Source organism: Mustelus asterias, chromosome 22, assembly GCF_964213995.1.
Source record: "Mustelus asterias chromosome 22, sMusAst1.hap1.1, whole genome shotgun sequence".
Lineage (NCBI taxonomy): Eukaryota > Metazoa > Chordata > Chondrichthyes > Carcharhiniformes > Triakidae > Mustelus > Mustelus asterias.
The window spans coordinates 10,431,952-10,452,802 of NC_135822.1; the positions used below are offsets into that span (position 1 = coordinate 10,431,952).

General features: G+C 48.4%; 1 protein-coding gene across 1 annotated transcript in view; it reads left to right on the forward strand.

The window, feature by feature from the left end:
- The window catches only part of agrn (agrin), a 582,383-nt gene that overhangs the window by 530,827 nt on the left and 30,705 nt on the right, over positions 1-20,851 (forward strand). Inside the window, exons 27-30 of the mRNA XM_078238727.1 lie at positions 2,171-2,305; positions 7,807-7,903; positions 9,983-10,147; positions 12,211-12,322. Of these exons, the coding sequence (XP_078094853.1) occupies positions 2,171-2,305; positions 7,807-7,903; positions 9,983-10,147; positions 12,211-12,322 (509 nt within the window). The remainder of the gene's footprint in view (positions 1-2,170; positions 2,306-7,806; positions 7,904-9,982; positions 10,148-12,210; positions 12,323-20,851) is intronic.

Consider the following 20,851-nt stretch of genomic DNA (forward strand, 5'->3'; position numbering starts at 1 on the left):
TGATACTCATGACTCAATCTGTTGAAACTTTTGAGTCTCCGAGCTCTGCATGTCTCCCCGTTTGGAAGAAATGTCCCTTATGTCGCAGTTAGTTACGACATTGTCCTTTCGTCAAGGGAGCCTCGGTTTGATGTCGCACGAAGTGAGGGGGGTGAAAAGTCTGCCCTTGTTAGTTATGTGGGTTCATAGAATCATAGACTCCCTACAGTGCAGAAAGAGGCCATTCGGCCCATCGAGTCTGCGCCGACCACAATCCCACCCAGGCCCTATCCCCATAGCCTCTCATATTTACCCTGCTAATCCCCCTGACATTAAGTGGCAATTTACCATGGCCAATCAACCTAACCCGCACACCTTTGGACTGTGGGAAGAAACCGGAGCACCCGGAAGAAACCCATGCAGACGCCACAGACAGTTACCAAAGCCAGGAATTGAACCCGGGTCCCTGGTGCTGTGAGGCAGCAGTGCTAACCACTGTGCTACTGTGCCATTCCGCTTGAAGTATACCCAAAAAATCTCTAGTAAATATCGGCTCACTGCGTAGTCTGACATGAATTGTAACTGAAGTTGTGGGTGGGACTTTCTGGCCTTTCCATGGCGGAGCCCACCATGGGAGTCACGGCGAGGAGCCAAAACTCCATTGACTTTGGGTAGGACAGAAAATCCCGACTTATATTCCTGACTGTTTGATGTGGATATGGATCAATTGATGTATTGGTGCAGGTTCAAGCCCTCACCAATGTCGAGTTGAGGCAAAAACAGAAACTGCTGGAGAAACTCAGCAGGTCTGACAGCATCTGTAAAGAGAGAATAGAGCCAACGTTTCGAGTCTGGGATGACCCTTCACCAGAGTTGAAAGCAAAGAAAATCAGACAAGGTTTATACTATGAGGGTGGGGAGCTGCAATGGGAAAAAGGGAATGTAAATGATAATGAAAAAGGCTGGAAAAGGAGCTAAACGCGTCCATTAAGTGATCGGAATGTATGAATGGTAGAACAAAGGTACAGATTGTTTGGGGACTATATGAAGAATGTGGCCCATTGGCCCCAGGGTGGAGGTTGGAGACAAGATGCATAACGAAATTTCAGATGTGGAAAAGTAAAAATAAGAATAAATGGTGATAAGAATGGATGAATGAGATGAAAAGAAGAAATGAAATTAAAGCAAAATGAATAATAAAAAAATTGGGTTGAGACACATTGCCTGGGAGTGATGGATCAAAGCTTACCTCAAAAACTAACTCCAAGGAATCAAGCTATAAATGGGGTTGGTGGTTGCGGAATGTGGAGTTGAGATAGATAACCAAACATGGTCTTAGTGAATGATAGAGCGGCTCAAGGAGCTGTGTGGCCTACTCTAATTCCCGTGTTCTTATTCGGAATTTCTCCCCATTCCCGCCGGATCAGGCACAGTGTTGGGTGCTGCTTTTGAGGGTCAAAAATGAAAAAGTGTTGCATTTTCAGACACTAACATTTTCCACACAGTTCCTTAAGGACCAAGCATGCAGAAAATGTCCTTTGAGCAGGAAATACGTTCCTTCATCCTTGTTTTATTTTCTCTGGGTCAGATTTCTCACAATTCCACATTCTCTAGGTGAGAGATCAATAATTTACTGATCTTTGCCAAATCCTGAGCTGCCCAATAAAAAGTATGTGCAAGAGTCACTGCGACTAAGAATCACCATGGATTGCTACCTCCCTCATTATTACTTTAAAACATTCTCCGGGGACGATCTTACCAAAACAATTCTAAGTGCTGAACGAGAGTGAAAATGCGAGAGAATTGTGCCCATTTTTTCAGCAAGTAAAAAATTAAAATCTTATGCCACTTCGAGAAAAAAGTGAGGCAAAGTGTGATTCCCGCCAGAAGGGGAAAATGGACAGAGTCTATTCTCACTGGGAAGCCGGCTGCTGACTGCTAGAGAGCGCCATTGCGCATGTGCATGATCTCTCAGTGCACTGTGTAATGCGTACACAGTTACTGCACCTTGGGGGATATCTCACTCCGGGTTTTTTACCTCCCTCGGGATCCTACCGGCCCGCCACGCTGATCGACCGGCTTGACAAGCCGATAACATCGCCCCTTTCGTGTTTGCTAACGAGCGTCACGCAGATTCGAATTGTAAGATGCTAACGGATCGTTAATTCTGTCTAACACTCCACTCTTCCAGGACCAACCTGTGCAGATGAGCACAACCCGTGCGACCCCAACCCATGCCACCCATCAGCCAAATGCTTGGTGCTACCCGAAGGCGGAGCGAAGTGCGAGTGCCCGATGGGGCGCGAGGGAGAGTTCTGCGAAAGAGGTACAATCTAGTGCTACAGCTTTAAACCAAGCGAGGGAGAACTCGGCGATCAGCGTCGCTGCGGTTGGAATAGAGATTAATCAGGGCTTTTATTGTTCAGTCAGAAGCACTTTCATTGCAAACTGGCGTGCGATCAAATTGAAAATATGAGTGACACTTTGCTTGATGATAAATTTTCCTGCGAATGTAAAAGGGCCTCAACTGATTCCTTTGATTCCTTTTGTGTCCTTCCTGAAATTTGTGTTGTGGGTGGCAATACAAACAGGAGCCGTGTGAACAGCTGGGCCAGCGACAATCACTGTTACTTATCTTTGAAGAAGAGAGATTTAATTTCGGATGCCACTTGGAGATCTGAGGGCAGAATAGAAATTTGCGAGTTTAAAGATCAGCTCAAATTGTCCCCCAATGTGGTGTTAAAAAAACCTGTTGGCCTTTTTGGAAAAGAAAAACAAATCTGAATAAATGATCAAATGTTTTCCAGGCCAGGGAAGCATCATTTAAGAAACATGCGTTGGAATAGATTTGATTTTTTTAAAACTGAGATAAAAGGCTACTTTGACATGATTTGATTTATTATTGTCACATGTATTGGGATACAGTGGAAAGTATTGTCTGTTGCACGCTATAGAAACATAGAAGATAGGAGCAGGAGGAGGCCATTTGGCCCTTCGAGCCTGCTCCGCCATTCATCACGATCATGGCTGATCATCCAACTCAATAGCCTAATCCTGCTTTCTCCCCATAACCTTTGATCCCATTCACCCCAAATGCTATATTTATCCGTCCCTTGAATACATTCAATGTTTTGGCATCAACTACTTCCTGTGGTAATGAATTCCACAGGCTCACCATTCTTTGGGTGAAGAAATGTCTCCTCATCTCCGTCCTAAATGGTCTACCCCGACCCCTGGTTCTGGACTCCCCCACCATCCTCCCTGCATCTACCCTGTCTAGTTAGAATTTTATAAGTCTCTATGAGATTTCCCCCCTCATTCTTCTGAACTCCAGCGAAAACAATCCTAACCCAATCAATTTCTCCTCATACATCAGTCCCACCATCCCCAGAATCTGCCTGGTAAACCTTCGCTGCACTCCCTCGACAGACAAAGCATACCATTCATCGGGTATGTCGGGGAGAAGGAAAGGAGAGGGTGCAGAATATAGTGTTACACTCATAGCTAGGGTGTAGAGAAACATCAACTTACTATATGATAGGTCCATTTAAAAGCCTGATGACAGCAGGGAAGAAGCTGTTTTTGAGTCACTTGGTACGTGACCTCAGATTCTTGTATCTTTTTCTCGACAGAAGAAGGTGGAAGAGAGAATGTCCAGGGTGTATGAGGTCCCTGATTATGCTGGCTGCTTTTCCAAGGCAGTGGGAAGTATAGACAGTGTCAGTGGGTGGAAGGCTGGGCTTCGTTCACGACCCTTTGTAGTTTCTTGTGGTCTTGGTCAGAGCAGGAGCCGTGCCAACCTATGAAACATCTGGAAATGATGCTTTCTATGGTGCGTCTGTAAAAATTGGTGAGAGTCGTAGTAATTGGCAAACTGCTCTTAATTGCTAACATTCTTAAATAAGCTGGAGGTTGTTGTCCTTGGAGCAAAGGAGATTGAGGAGAGATTTGATAAGAGGCGTAGAAGATTATGCGTTCGATAAAGTAGACAAAGAAATGTGGTTCCCATCAGCTAATGGTACGAGGGCTATAGGGTCACAGGTTATATGTTCTGGGTAAGAGATAGAGGACAGTAGGTGAGGAAGGACCGCTCTGCGCAGCGAGTGGTAATGCTGCTACCTTCCAGGGTGATGGAAGCAGAGATGATGCGCGATTTCAAAAGGAAATCAGATGGGCCCTTGAGGGAAATAAAGGGCTAGAGAGAGAGAGAGAGGGAGAGACAGAGCAGGGGTAGGGTCTGATTGGATTGGTCAATCGAGAACCCAGTGGGCCAAATGGCCTCCTTTTGTGCTGTTATGACTCTGTAGCAACCAGCAGGTCGGGGTTGAAGATTCTCAGACGAAGAAAGGATATAGATGATCATCTTACATTTCAGAATGCTGGATTCCTGTCTCTCTTGGTCCACGCATGTCGGATCTGTGGAATGAAACTGGTCGGAGTTGAATTTAATCCGATATCTCCTGAGTTTTGCTTCAGTCGCAGAGTTTTAACTCCTTGAAGACTTCTCTTTAATTGCTTGCTTCATTCGACAGATTGAGTTGGGTAGAACACCTGACAGATAAATTATTTAAATCCTGCGGAGGAAAAGGCTGCTTACAAGTTAATTGGATTGTACTTATTGCATTTGCTGATATGATTCCTGAAAATGGACTGAGCTGTTTGGGGAGAATTGTTACCTGAGAGAGGAATAGAAGAGGAAAATTGTGCCCCCCCCCCCCCCCCCCCCCCCCCCCCCCCCCAGCCCCCACCATCACCACCCACTCACAATTGAACAGGTAGAAAGGTGAGAAAAGGCATGGATGGGGCTGGGCTGGCACTTTGGGAGTTGCCTTGAGACCCGTGTGCGCAGCTGTTGCTGTTCACTACTCCACCAATAAGTGGCGCTCTAGGCACATAGAGCGTTGTTTCATTCAGCAATGATCAACAAACGACCTCCTACTGTTCCCCCAAAAGGGTCTTGAGGACTAACTTGCCCAACCAAGGCTGATTTCTGTGAAATTCTACCTGAATATAGAGACACACAGGGTGGGATTTTCTTCCGCGCCACCCAGCGGCATGTTTTCTGGCAGCGGAGGTGTTTCACCACTGGCGACTGGTGGGATCACTACAGTGCAGAAAGAGGCCATTCAGCCCGTTGAGTCTGCACTGACTCTCTGATAGAGTGCCTTACCCAGGATCTTTTCCCTGTCCTATTCCCGTAACCCTGCACATTCACCATGGCCAATGGCACACATCTTGGGACGCTAAGGGGCAATTTAGCATGGCCAATCCACCTAATCTGCACATCTTTGGACTCTGGGAAGAAACCCACGCAGACACGTGGAGAATGTGCAAACTCCACACAGTCACCCAAAGCCAGAATTGAACCTGGGTCCCTGGCACTCTGAGGCAGCAGCACTAGCCGCTGTGCTACCGTGCCGCCCCAGTCTATGGCGTTTTGCATGGCTCACCTGTCTCACTGGAGAGCGGGGGGGTGGGGGGGGTGGGCCTTCGGCGGGACTGGAGGATCCCACCCATTGTGTTTTAGTAACTCAGAAACTCAATACTACATTCTCCTAATGGGACACGTGGCCAAGGTAGATTGGTCAAATCTGTGTTGAATCCAGGATTGCAGTTGAATGAATGGAATCATAGAATCTCTACAGTGCAGAAGGAGGCCATTCAGCCCATCAAGCCTGTACCGACAATCCACCCCGGCCATTTCCCAGTAACCCTACGTGTTTACCCTAGCTAGTCCCCCTGACGCTAAGGGACAATTTAGCACGGCCAATCCACCTAACCCGCACATCTTCGGACTGCGGGAGGAAACCGGAACACCCGGAGGAAACCCACGCAGACACGGGGAGAACGTGCAGATTCCGCACAGACAGTGACCCCGAAGCCGGGAATCGAACCCAGGTCCCTGGCGCTGTGAGGCAGCAGTGCTAACCCACTGTGCCAACGTGCCCGCCTTCAATAGTTACGACTGTTTCGCCACTGAAATGCCTGTGACACTCTGCACCAACCTGCTCACCTCAGTAGAAATGAGCCTCATTCTTGGTTCTGTGGGTGAGATTCTAATCACTGAAATTCGACCTGATTTCTGAAGTTTGAAAAAGACAAATAAATGCTTGGTGTATTCAGTTAACACGGCAGGCAGGAGAGAGTTACTGCCAACCAGTCAAAGAAGAAGGCCCATAAAATATACAACAGTTTCAATCCATTTATTCTCCTTCTGCCCCTTGCGTCTTTAAACTGATTATTTTCAGAAACTACTCCGCATTGCATTTAAGGATGCTACATAAGGATTATTCAACCTTTTCCCTAGATAATGCATAGTGCCATAGCAAGATTCAAAGTAGTGTGCGCTGAATGATGAATGACAGTTGAAGAAGTGCTAAAAGAATGAATATTATGTTTTTGGTTGAGTGAATACCCTTTCATTGACAGAGCTCAAGGGGGAGAATACTTTATGTAGTCTTAACAAAACCTTGGAGGTGCAATTGATCGCGCAGAATTCTTTCAACCCCCGGCCCGCTTAAAGAACAGGAATTTATCAATTTAAGGAAATTGTGACTGAAATCTATTTCCCGGAAACGTGCATTAAAATTGAGACGTATTGTTGCCTTATGGAGCTGGCGTAAGTGGGTTTGACTAAACTGCAGATGTAGGAGACCGCTTATCTTCTAGCAAGTTGTTCCAAGTGACAATATAGGTTTGTGAATCAGGGCAGGTAATCAAAGCGTGACTGAAACTCAACCACAGGGGACTTCACAGCACAACAGGTCCATGCTGTAGGGTGTTGTTTGCAGTTCTATAGGTCTCAAGAGGTCTTTGTAGTCATATGTAGGTTACCTGTAAGTCTTTAATGAGTCTTAGAGCTGTTTACAAATACATAGTGAAGGGTAGATGCTAGGAACTGTCTCCGTCTGGCTGGTACACATGTATCTGTCCAACACTAACCCTGGGTGCGGGTCATTTGCCCCCTTACATCGCTGCATGGCTGGCATTGTATTCAATCCCACATTAACCCAAGACAATATTAACCCAGAAAGTTATAATACAATCTTGTGCGCACAAGATTCTTAGAATCCCTACAGTGCAGCAAGAGGCCATTCGGTCCATCAAGTAAAGTTAAAGTTTATTTATTAGTCACAAGTAAGGCTTACATTAACACTGCAATGAAGTTACTGTGAAATTCCCCGACAAACCTTTACCGATAACAATCCCACCCAGGCCCTTTTCCCTGCTAATCCCACTGACACAAAGGGGGAATTTAGCGTGGCCAATCCTCCTAACCCGCACATCTTTGGAGTGTGGGAGGAAACCGGAGCACCCGGAGGAAACCCACACAGACACGGGGAGAACACGCAGACTCCACACAGACAGTTATTTAAGAACAGAATTGAACCTGGGTCCCTGGTGTTGTGAGGCAGGGAGGGATTCTATGAGATGTTCTTTCGGAAAGTCAGTGCAGATTAGATGGGCCAAGTGGCCTCCTTCTGCACTGTAGGGATTAAATGAGATGTTCTTTCATAGAGTTGTTGCAGACTTGATGGCCTGAATGGCCTCCTTCTGCACTGTAGGGATTCTATGGGACGTTCGTTCAGTGAGTTGGTGTAGACTCGATGGGCTGAGTGGCCTCCTTCTGCACTGTTGGGATCAAATGGGGCATTCTTTTGGAGAGTTAGTGCAGAAACAATGGGCTGAGTGGTCTCCTTTTGCACTGTAGGGATTTTATGGTTCTGTGCCTGTTTTGGGTCCGCTTTCTCTGAAATGTTTTTAGGTCTAAGCCAGCCAGGTTTGACTTCATTGTATTTATAGCTACCTCTTCTGTGTTTGTCCTAGAAGCTGAACAGAACCAGGCCACTGCCTTCATCCCCGAGTTTAATGGACTTTCGTACCTCGAAATGAATGGAATCCACACGTTTGTCAACAACATGCTGTGAGTTGTTTGGTACTTGGGAAATGTGCTAAAATTAGACTCGGTCAGTACTCTCTGCTTGTGTACACACATCACCCAAATTCTCATTCAAACCCTTTCCAAAATAGAGCTCTCACAATGACCCCTCCTGATCCATCTTGTATAAACCAATCCCCAAATTAAAATCCTTCGGGCATTTTTATTTCCAACGGGATTTTACGGGCATTAATTCTTGTCAGGTGGCACAGAGTGGAATCAATATTTGTTGACAGTATAAATTTAGGTGAAAAAGATCATAGAATCCCTACAGTGCAGAAGGAGGCCATTTGGTCCATTGGGTCTGCACCGACCACAATCCTACCCAGGCCCTATCCCCGTAACCCCACGTATTTACCCTGCTAATTTCCACTGACACTAAGGGGCAATTTAGCATGGCCAATCCACCAAACCCACACATTTTTGGACTGTGGGAGGAAACCGGAGCACCCGAAGGAAACCCACGCAGACATGGGGGGAATGTGCAAACTCCGCACAGACACTGACCCAAACCAGGAATCGAACCTGGCGCTGTGAGGCAGCAGTGCTAACCACTGTGCCACCCCAGAAAGAGCGTGCGTGGATGCTGTCAGGACAGAACAGGTAAGTGGCAAATAGATACAAGTGTGAAGTAATACAGTCTGGTAAAGGAAAATGCACCTTATATGGTAAAATTTCAATTTGTGCGATTAACCTTACATTCAGAGACACTTGAATGTTTTTGAAAATTGAGTTTCAGGTGGAAAAATAAAACAAAGGAATTATTTAAATTCTTCATTCATGGGACATGGGCATCATTTATTGCCCATCCCTAATTGCCCTTGAGCTGAGTGGCTTGCCAGGCTATTTCAGAGAAAAGTTAAGAGACCCACATTACTATGGATCGAGAGTCACATGTCAGCCAGACTGGGTAAGGGCGGCAGATTTCCTTCCCTAAAGGAAATTTAGATGGGTTTTCCCACAACCAGCAATCAATAATAGTTTAATGGTCATCATTACTAAAATCAGCTTTTAATTCCAGGTTTTTACTCATTAAATTCTAATTTCACCCAGCTGACGTAGTGGGATTTGAACCCATGTTCTCAGAATGCTTGCTTGAAGATCTGGATTACTTGTCCAGTGACTAATCCACCTAACCTGCACATCTTGGGACACTAAGGGCAATTTAGCATGGCTAGCCCACTTAACCCACATGTCTTGGGGCACTAAAGGGCAATTTAGCATGGCCGATCCACCTAACCCACTGTGGCAAGCCACTGTTAAGCTTATTGCCTGTGTGTGTGTGTGTGTGTGTGTGTGTGTGTGTGTGTGTGTGTGTGTGTGTGTGTGTGTGTGTGTGACATGCCCCTACCGGCCCTGCGTGAGACTCCTCCCCCCCCCTGGTCCAGGTATAAAGGTGACTGCTCCCCACCCCCCTGCCTCAGTCTCTGGACCAGTTCATCGGCATGGGTGTGCTCCAAGTCTTTTGCGAATAAAAGCCTATTTGTTCTTTCACACAAACTAGTCTTTGCTTGATTGATAGTGCATCACCCACATATCTTTGGACTGTGGGAGGAAACCGGAGCACCTGGGGGAAGCCCATGCAAACACAGCGAGAACATGCAAACTCCACACAGACAGTTACCCAAGGCAAGAATTGCCTGGGGTCCCTGGCACTTGAGGCAGCAGTGCTAACCACTGTGCCGCCCTAGCAAGCCATTCAGGTCAAGGGCAATTAGGGATAGGCAACAAATGCTGGCCCAACCAGTGACACCCATAGAGAGTCATAGAGGCATAGAAACAGGCCCTTCGGCCCAACTTGACCATGCCGTCTTTTGTTTTTTTACCACTAAGCTAGTCCCAATTGCTTGCGCTTGGCCCATATCCCTCTATACCCATTTTACCTATGTAACTGTCTAAATGCTTTTTAAAGGACAAAATTGTACCCACCTCTGGCAGCTTGTTCCACATATTGGAAAAAAAGTAGGGTGCCGAGGGTGAATCATTCCAAAGGGTACTTGACACGAATGGGGGAGAAATAATCTATTTACCAACGCGACAGTAAATGTAGATGTTTGATTACAGTGTCACGATGTCTATGGAGGTGGTTTTCTTAGCTAAGAATCGCAACGGAATGATATTCTACAATGGGCAGAAGACAGATGGCCGTGGCGACTTTATCTCGTTAAATCTGCGTGATGGCTACTTGGAGTTTAAATATGACCTCGGGAAAGGCCCTGCAGTGATCAGGTAATGCCGAAAAATATACAACATTCTGAATCACTGTAGTGATAAGATTCTTGCCGTTTACCCATGGAAATGAAGATGTATGGCTCTCTGAGATCAATATTTATCATTAAAATAATAATTGTTTGTGAAGTTTTAGCCGTCCTGGCAGTTTTCTGCACCACAAGGCTGTCCTCAAATCTTACCCAAGCGATATATATATTTTTTACCATGCAGAGTTTATAATATTAATCAGATACAATCGAATAAAAATTACTTAAACCGCGCAGGAGAAAATTGACATGCATGAATTAAACTTACTCACTCTGTGACGGATGACCTAAATTTCTGTTTGTTTATTTTTGTGGGATGTGAGCGTCGCTGGCTGGGCCAGCATTTATTGCCCGTCCCTCATTGCTCTTCAGGAGGTGGTGGTGAGCTGCCTCCTCGGGCCGCTGCAGTCAATGTGATGCAGTTACACCTACAGTGCTGCCAGGGAGGGAGTTCCAGGATTTTGATCCAACGACAGTGAAGAAATGCGATTTACCCTTTGAAGTTTTTTCTAAGCAGAGTTTTGTGAAAGCAAAACCCGCAACATCTCACTGAACCCCGAGGGTGCAGAAGGAGACCATTCGGCCCATTGAGTCTGCACCAACTCTCCGATAGAGCATCCCACCCAGGCGCTATCCCCATAACCCCACGTAATTACCCCGCTAATCCCCCTAACTTACACTAAGGGGCAATTTAGCATGGCTAATCCACCTAACCCACACGCCTTTGGACTGTGGGAAGAAACCCACACAGACACGGGGAGAAAGTGCAAACTCCACACAGACAGTCACCCAAGGCCGGAATTGAACCCGGGTCTGTGATGTAGCAGCACTGACCACTGTGCCACTGTCCGCCAATGCTAACATTCGTAAATATTGACAAAGATATTAGCTGGTCCTGCAATCGTTGTGGTCAAAGCCCAGCATACACTGGCAAATGAACAGAGAAGTCTTAACGTGTCTGACCTGGATCGCAGCCCTTTTGTCCGTTGAGTTCTGCCTTACTCATCGGGTGGACTCAGACTTGCCAACTCTGCCTGGATGAAATCTTGGAGGTCACATCACATGATCACCGTGTCCCGCCAACCTCGTAAATAAGGATGTCAGTCGCAGCTCGCCAACCATTCCTAACATGGTGGTGCATGGTGATCCATAGCCTGCACAACTGGTCAGACACACTTACCCTCTTGGTTGCCAACCTGTCCATCCTGAGGGATGCGACACCTTTGCAAAGCCACTTGGGAAAGGGACAGACTTTCCATTGGCCAATTAACTGTCAGCGAGCAGTCTTTATTTTCCCAGTTCCTGCATTTTTATCGTTAATTGACAAAGGAATCATAGAATCCCAACAGTGCAGATGGAGGCCATTCGGCCCATCGTGTCTGCACCAACCACAATCCCACCGAGGCCCTATTCCCGTAACCCCCCCCATATTTACCCTGCTAATCCCCCTGACACTAGGGTCAATTTAGCATGGCCAATCAACCTAACCCGCACATCTTTGGACTGTGGGAGGAAACCGGAGCACCCGGAGGAAACCCATGCAGACACGGGGAGAAAACTCCACACAGACAGTGGCCCAAGCCGGGAATCGAACCTGGGTCCCTGGCGCTGTGAGGCAGCAGTGCTAACCACTGTGCCCCCATGCCGACCTAAAGGCGCTTAAAGAAAATATATCCTCTTTAATGCTCAAATGATTTTCTTTCTAGTTTCTCTCAGCAACATCTTTGGGTCTTAACCTTTGCCACCTATGGTGTAGAGAAAGGTCAACTTAATGCAAGGTAGGCTCATTCAATAGCCTGATGGCAGCAGGGAAGAAGCTGTTCTTGAGTCGGTTGGTACATGACCCCAGACTTTTGTACCTTTTTCCCGACGGAAGAAGATGGAAGAGAGAATATCCGGAGTGCACATATTGGTGATGGAATAGAAAAGTTGCTGCCCAGTGGTTGTTTTATCGATGAACAATGCTCGCAACACCATTACTCATTCTCTTTTAACTCTGAAAATATCTGATTTAGTCTTTCTTTGTTCAAACAGGAGCAAGGAACGTATCCAACTCAATGTTTGGAATGTGGTCACCGTTGAAAGGAATGGAGCGAAGGGATTAATGACCATTAATAAGGGCGAACCCGTCACTGGTGAATCCCCGGTAAGTCATGATAACTATTCCAATTTTAAATGGACTGCTGGGTCAGGGGATACTTTACTGGGTCAGGTAGTCTCAGGTTATTCATGATGGCCAGGGTGTTCTGTTTCCTCATCGCCAGTAGGCCTCTGAACACATTTAGAGACCTTTTGAGTCAATAGGTGTCAGCTTCCGAATCAAGAAGCTAATGGCCTTGAACATCTGGACTGATTCAAGCAATCTCGTAAATAAGGCTGTCGTTCGCAGCGAGCCAGCCATCCCTAACGTGGTAACACATGGTGATCCACAGCCTACACAACCTTTCGACTGATGTTATTCCTGAGAAGCCAGAGTGTTGCAGCCCTTCTTTGGATCATCCTCCAAGGGGATTGAGCCAAGGGGAGGCGATGGCTGAGTGCTGTTATCGTTTGAGGATTGGAGAGGCAATGGTCTAGTGGTATTATCGCTAGACTATTAATCCAGAAACTGAGCTAATGTTCTGGGGACCCGGGTTCGAATTCCGCCACGACGGGTAACAAATCTGGAATTAAGAATCTACTGTTGAACATGAAACTATTGTCGATTGTCCGAAAAACTCATCTGGGTCACTAATGCCCTTTGAGGAAGGAAATCTGTCGTCCTTACCCAGCCTGGCCTACATGTGACTCCAGATCCACAGCAATGTGGTTGATTCTCAACTGCTCTCCAAGGGCAACTAGGGATGGGCAATAAATGCTGGCCCAGCCAGCGACGCCCATGTCCCACAAATGAATTTTTTAAAAACTCTCATTAAAGGGGGTTAGTGAGAATTATAAAGTAGCCCTCAAGAAAATCCTAAGAAGAACCCCTGGAAAAAAAATATTTAGACCCCAGCTGCGTACGGCATGAAGAGAGAGCTGTATCGTTCGTTCTCTTGCCAAAGCCACAGCAATGTGGTTGACTCTCAACCGCCCTCGGGCAACTAGGGATGGGCAATAAATGCTGGCCCGGCCAGCGACGCCCATGTTCCCACGAATGAATAAAACAATCTTAAGTGGAGGAGGAAACTTCTGAAGTTGACTTGCAGTTTGTGACTGCACTGGTAGATGTCAACCACGTTCCAAGCCCTGGTGCCATTGGAATAATGCTGCAGCACTTTTGCTGTTTGTGTTTATTGAGAGAAGAGCCTGTTGCGTCTGGTTTATGGATTAGAGCGAGGCATTGTGTGTCAGTGCCTGTGTTATATCGTAGGGTTCTGTGAGGAAGGATGTGTGAGAGAGGGGTGCCATATGTAATTCTTCCCGTGGACGTTTAGTTGCAAGCGTGGGTGTTTTTCAGATAACGTTTCCCTCTTTCAGTTTTTTATTTGGTTCGTCCTCCACTTTCTCCAGTTGTGATGATGAGCTGGAGTGACCGCCACACCCCCCCCACACCCCCCCCACACCCCCACCCAGCCAACCCCCACCCCACCCACACCCACCCCCCCCCCCCCCCCTTCCCCCTCCGCTGGACAATCTTCCACAGAATAATGTCAAGAGCCTAGCAGTGGATATCCATACAATTGCAACGCATCAACTGGCTGAGATTCAACGCAACATTTACTGTTCTGCTTCCAAATGGCTCTCCCGCTGTGGATGGCACACCACTGACACCTATTGGCCCAAGCAGAGAAATGCAGGTTTCTGTGCAAGGGCCGCCCCTCCAGTAGTTCGAGGAGGGACCATGGTATTTGGAGCAGAGTTTTGGGGGTGATTCTTTTCCCAGTTCAACTTCAGACTCGAATCTCCCACACTCTAGTGCAATGCAGAGGTCACGATCGGGAATATCATTAAAAGCTCAGGGGGGGGCGGAGGAGCCTATTCACACCTAGAGTCTGACAGTTTACTGATCTGCCAGCCTCCCGTTTGCTGGCCAGCCCCCGGGACCCTCGCATTGCTGCCCCACCCGACACCCCCTCAGCCCGATCGCGGCGCCCCCCCCAGTCCATTCCTCGGCCAGCACCGACCAACCCCCATCACTGATCTCCAGCCTCACCCCATTCTCCCCAGCAGTGACGATCCCCCCCCCCCACCCGTGCTGCCCCCCCAGCTCGACCTGATGGTCTCCCTCCAGTCCTGATCGATCTCTGTGCAGAGTGGCAGCGGGATTCCCCCACCTCCACCAATAATCCACCCCCCCCCCCCCCCCACCACCCCCCCTCCAAGGCACTGCCCCGGTGGGCAGTGGGCACTTTGCCCCTTGGGCAGTGCCTGGGGGTATAGGTTGGCACTGCCAGGGTGCCCCATGCCCAGGGAGCACCACCCCCACGCTGCCTGATCCCCTGGAGGGCCCTCAATTGCCCCTCCTTTACTCCAGCTGGGTTTAGGGTACCTGCCCACTTTCGGGGAGCTAGCGGGAGGATTTGTACTGGAGGGGTGGGAGATGCGATCGGGCCTGATAATTACATCCAAATTACATTAAAATAAGATTTAAAGTATTTACCTGCTAGTCCCGCTGGTTTCCTGCGTGGTCCTGCCAGATATCCGGCAGTGGGAGATGCGCGTGCGTCGGGAACGCATGCGCGGATCCCGCAAATCGGTGCACGCGCGCATCTCCCGGCCCAAGGCGCCAAAAAATTAGCAGATTGGAATGGGAGAATTGCCCCCTTGGTGTTTTGCTATGGTGCTGAACAAGATGGACTTAGAAAATCAAGTTCCGGATGTCAGCCTGCTCTGTCAAGGGTGGGCCACTAGGTGGCGGGTTGTGGAGCCATGGCCACAAATTGTTAAGAAGGAATCTACACGCCAAAATTTAAATATGCTGAACCCTTGTCTTGGGTGTTGAGGGGAGGGGTCCATTTTCTCTGCTGCCTTCACCAATAGGGTGGGCGATGCACTTTCAGCTCATCATTAGCGTGTCCTTCCAGCACCCCCCCCCCCCCCCCCCCTCCCCCCCGCCACCCAACTCCATCCTCCCACACACACCGCTCAGCAGCTGAAAAACACATGAACAATGTTGGAGCGATCGTTAAACTTTCAGACAGCAGCCTGAGACATTAATTTCAGCTGAAGCACCAAGCTGGAAATAGGTTGCAAGCAAAGCGTTTGGGAGGGGTGAAGTTATTAGTGGAGAGACACATCTTTGCAGAAGTAGCAGTCGTGTTGGGACATGTTGCTGTTGCAGTATGCCGTGACGTGCGAGGGCTTGGATTTCAAGCTTGCACCGCGATTCGTCAATCTCACCAGATTGTAAATGGACAACCCTTTAGAAACAAGATGAGGAGGAATTTCTTCAGCCAGAGGGTGGTGAATCTGTGGAATTCATTGCCACAGAAGGCTGCGGAGGCCAGGTCATTGAGTGCATTTAAGACGGAGATAGATAGGTTCTTGATTGGGAAAGGGATCAAGGGTTACAGGGAAAAGGCAGGACAATGGGGTTGAGAAACACACCAGCCATGATAGAATGGCAGAGCAGACCCGATGGGCCGAATAGCCTAATTCTGCTCCTATATCTTATGGTCTTAACTGGGGGGAGATAGCGAGGAAAGGCTGATTGGTATTTCCGCAGGAGCGGGCAGAGTTGGGGGGGGGGGGGTGATAGGATTGGAATTCGGCCCCTCGTTAACCCTGCTGTCCCCCAGGAGCAGACTACCTACCCAGTATCGATGGCGAGTCGTTTTAATGAAATTCTTCCCTTTCAGCATGTATACGATCCAGAGGAATGTGCAAAAGTGTTGTTGTAAATGCATTATGAACACTGTAGAGAAAATCATCTGGAAAATTGGATTCTATCGCTAACAAAGTGGCGCGCAGCCTTTGGAGTGCTGTCGATATACTTTGGTTAGGGACTGTGTGCTTTTAAATGTGTGTTCTTTACCTGACGCTTACTGACTCCCTTTTTCTCTCTTTATGTTTTTTTTGTATTTATTCTGATGTGCTTTCGGGATTTAAGAAATCGCGCAAGGTAAAAAACACCAAAAGCAAAACCAAAACGATCGATTTCATCATCCAATCACAACTTTTTATTTTTACCCATTTCTAAGCTCATCCAATTCCATTGCTAAACGTAGAGGTAGTCGTAGAGTTTTGCATTTTATAATCTCTCCAAAAGTTCCCGTCATTAAATGTCAGTAACAAGACATTCAGGCAAAGTGAATGTGTGTGTGTGGGGGGGGGCGGGTGTGGGGGGGAGGGGGCGGTGGGGGGGGGGGGGGGGGGGAGGGAGGGAGTCATTGGGTCTCAATCTCTTTCGTGACTGCAGATGGCCAACCTCTGTGCTTTCGATAAATCCCCCCACAGTCCCAAGACATTCTGGTTAGGTGCATTAGCCATGCTAAATTCTCCCTCAGTGTTACCCCGAACAGGCGCCTATCTTTAATAAGGCAAATAGCTTAACAATGTATGACCAAAGCTTGCAGCTGCTGATAAGTGGGTGACACAGTGGTTAGCACTGCTGCCTCACAGCGCCAGGGATCCGGGTTTGATTCTCGGCTTGGGTCACTCTCTGTACAGAGTCTGTACGTTCACCCCGTGTCTGCGTGGGTTTCCTTCGGGTGCTCCGGTTTCTCCCACCGTCTGAAAGACGTGCTGGTTAGGGTGCATTGGCCGTGCTAAATTCTCCCTCAGTGTACCCGAACAGGCGCCGGAGTGTGGCGACTAGGGGATTTTCACAGTAACTTCATTGCGGTGTTAATGCAAGCCTACTTGTGACACTAGTAAATAAACTGTAAACATTGACATGGATCCCAGTTGACTGAACCACATTAATTTTTTAAAAACGCATATATGTCAGCTTCTATTTGAGAGATTAACACAAATGGTGGAAAGGCAATTGGAATAAATAATAAAAGTCAGAATTTTGGAAATACACAGTTGGTCTGTTGATGCCTTAAAAAGAGCAGCGTCGGATTAACATTAAGATAATGGTTAATTGCAGATTCTTTGTCGAAACCTCCAAGGCCAGAGTGTGGCGACTCGGGGATTTTCACAGTAGCTTCATTGCAGTGTTAATGTAAACCTACTTGTGACTCTAATCAATAAACTTAAAACTAAGTCCAGCGTAGGAATGTTCCTGCCCTGCAGTCAATTGAAGACCTGAAGTAGGCAGTCAATGCCCATGTGGGGGGGGGGTCTCACATCCTGCCCAGCTGTGGCGAAGGGTACCCACCGTATGGGAGCCTGAAAATCAAACCCTGTCGATGTTATTTGCGGGCTTTTGTTAGAGGGGAGGGGGTCCTCTCGTGCAAAGGCATTTGACTGAGGGATCCTACGTGGGGAAGGGGATCCCCCAGAGAGCCAACTCCCTACTCCTTGCTAGAGAACCCCATCCTGCAATCCCCATCCTGGCAGCACTCACCAGTGGCTTGGAACCCTCAGCAATCCTGAGAGTTTGGTGGTTGCACTACTGGCAACTACCAGCTGGGGGTGCTGCTGAGCAGGCCAAGGCCAGCAGCTCTCTTGCCCTCCCAGGGTCCCTGGTCCCAGGGAAGGGCTGCCGCTACCAACTTAACTGCCTGATTGACACTCAGTTCAGCGGGCCTGCCTGTAAAGAGGGGTCGTGGGCTATCCCTGGCTCTTCAGTCAACAGGCAATATCCCCATTGCATGCCCCCCCTGCCCTGTTTGCACTGCTGCTGCTGCCCTGAATTGTGAAGAAATCTTCCTTTATAGTATCATAGAATCCCTACAGCACAGAAGGAGGCCATTTGGTCCATCGAGCCTGCACCGACCACAATCCCACCCGGGCCGTACTGCCGTAACCCCACATATTAACCCCACTTATCCCCCTGACATTGAGGGGCACTTTGGCACGGCCAATCCACCTAACCCGCATACCTTTGGACTGTGGGAGGAAACCGGAGCATCTGGAGGAAAGCCACACAGACACGGGGAGAACGTGCAAACTCCAAGAGACCCGAGGCCGGAATTGAACCTGGGTCCCTGGCGCTGTGAGGCAGCAGTGCTAACCGCTGTGCCACCGTGCCACCCCGGGTCCCTGGCGCTGTGAGGCAGCAGTGCTAACCGCTGTGCCACCGTGCCACCCCGGGTCCCTGGCGCTGTGAGGCAGCAGTGCTAACTGCTGTGCCACCGTGCCACCCCGGGTCCCTGGCGCTGTGAGGCAGCAGTGCTAACTGCTGTGCCACCGTGCCACCCCGGGTCCCTGGCGCTGTGAGGCAGCAGTGCTAACCACTGTGCCACCGTGCCACCCCGGGTCCCTGGCGCTGTGAGGCAGCAGTGCTAACCGCTGTGCCACCGTGCCACCCCGGGTCCCTGGCGCTGTGAGGCAGCAGTGCTAACCGCTGTGCCACCGTGCCACCCCGGGTCCCTGGCGCTGTGAGGCAGCAGTGCTAACCGCTGTGCCACCGTGCCACCCCGGGTCCCTGGCGCTGTGAGGCAGCAGTGCTAACCGCTGTGCCACCCAACCTATTTTGCTAGCCTCTTTTTTTTAAAATCTGAAATGAGTCTGTTGGCCTGCACAAAGCCTCTGAACATAGGGATTGCGCTGATAAGGAGACACCTCAACTGGGGCCTCTCGCCGCACACAATTTATGTTCCAAGTCCTTGGCTTGTGGTGTTCCGACCATTATCGTGTCACACTCTGGCGGGTAGGGGAAGGAAGCGGACAATAACTCAATTGACATCCAACTACGAGTGTCTCTGTCTCCGTTACTGGGTGCCTCAGCTGCTGGGCCGCCCCGAACACACTCTGACCCCTCAACTGCAGCCTGCACTTGACCCCTGCTCCAACCTTCCACCACTGTGACCGTTTTAATGGCATCACATCACGTTTCTTACGGGCAGCAAGGAAGCTAGCACGAAACTTGCTCTGCCCCTGAGTTACAAAAGAACAAAAGAACAGTGTTTAAAAGCATTCTATCGCAAATGGAAAACAGGAAAATTGAGATCAGGATCATAAGAGGACTAAGTACCAAAATAGAGTAAAGACAGAATAAAATATCAAGCTAGAAATAGCAAAAATAAAGAGCTAAATGTTTAAGAAACATGAAAATAATGGCATGAACAATGAAGCCACATACAGAGAGGAAGAAACGTAATTTAATTTTCGGAGTAGCCGTTTTTATCTTTCTATATTTTTTGCAGTAAGCACCATGCAAGCTGCACTGCGTTAATGAGCTGATTGCTATGACATTTTTATCAACTAACTTATCGCAAATCCATTTCTACTACAGACAAGTTGTATGTTGTTGGCAAGTTCTGTACATTGGATTTTGCCACCATTATATTCGCCCTTCACAAAGTAAAACTTGTCAACGTGTATTTTTTAATTACCACGGGTGAAGGAATAGGTAGGGCTTTATAAAATCATGGAATCCCAACAGCGCAGAAAGAGGCCATTCGGCCCATCAAGTCTGCACCGACCACAATCCCACCCAGGCCCTATTCCCATAACCCTATGCATTCACCCTAGCTTTTGTCCTCCTGACACTAAGGGGTAATTTAGCATGGCCAATCCACCTAACCTGCACATCTTTGGAGTGAGGGAGGAAACCGGAGCTCCCGGAGGAAACCCACGCAGACATGGGGAGAATGTGCAGACTCCGTACAGCTGGGAATCGGACCCAGGTCCCTGGCGCTGTGTGGCAGCAGTGCTAACCACTGTGCCACCGTGCCGCCCTTTAGCTAAAAGCGAAATGAAAATTCAGAGTAATGTCGAATGTAGAGAAGGGAAAACGGATGACTTATAGTCTAAAATAAGATAGAAAACATTAGAAATTGTTTTGAAAGCGTAACAAAGAGGCGGTAGCGTAAGCGTAGAATCAGTGCAGAAAGAGGCCAGTCAGCTCATAAAGACTGCATCGACAACAATCCCACCCAGGCCCTATCCCCAAAACCCCTGCTCGTCTCCCTGACATTAAGGGGCAATTTAGCATGACCAATAATCCACACATCTTTGGACCGTGGGAGGAAACCGGAGCACCCGGAGGAAACCCGTGCAGACACGGGGAGAACGTACAAACTCCACACAGACAGTCACCCGAGGCCGGAATCGAATCTTCCATTCCCCTCACCCTACAGTATAAATATTTCCCACTTTCTATGTCTTTGAGCTTTGACAAAGGGTCATCTGGACTCGAAACGTCAGCTCTTTTCTCTCCTTACAGATGCTGCCCAGACCTGCTGAGATTTTCCAGCATTTTCTCCTTTGGTTTAAACTTTAACTTTGAATCATAGAATCCCTGCAGTGCAGAAGGAGGCCATTCTGCCCAACACACCTGCACCGACCGCAATCCCACCCAGGCCCCATCCCCGTGACCCCACACATTTACCCTGCTAATCCCCCTGAAACTGGGGTCAATTTTAGCATGGTCAATCCACCTAACCCGCACACATCTTTCGCACTGTGGGAGGAAACCGGAGCACCCGGAGGAAACCCACACAGACACAGGGGATCCAACAAATTAAGTTGGGTTTCAGGATGTGCGCAAAATAGAAGGTTGAGTCTTTTTTGAAACACTTAACTCCCCCTTTAGCAGTTCAGTGTGGATTGCAATAATTAGTAATAGTTTCTTTAGAAAGAAAGAAGTAGTGAGGCATTGGCGATTCTGACCTCAGCTAACTTTCAAACAATCTGCCGT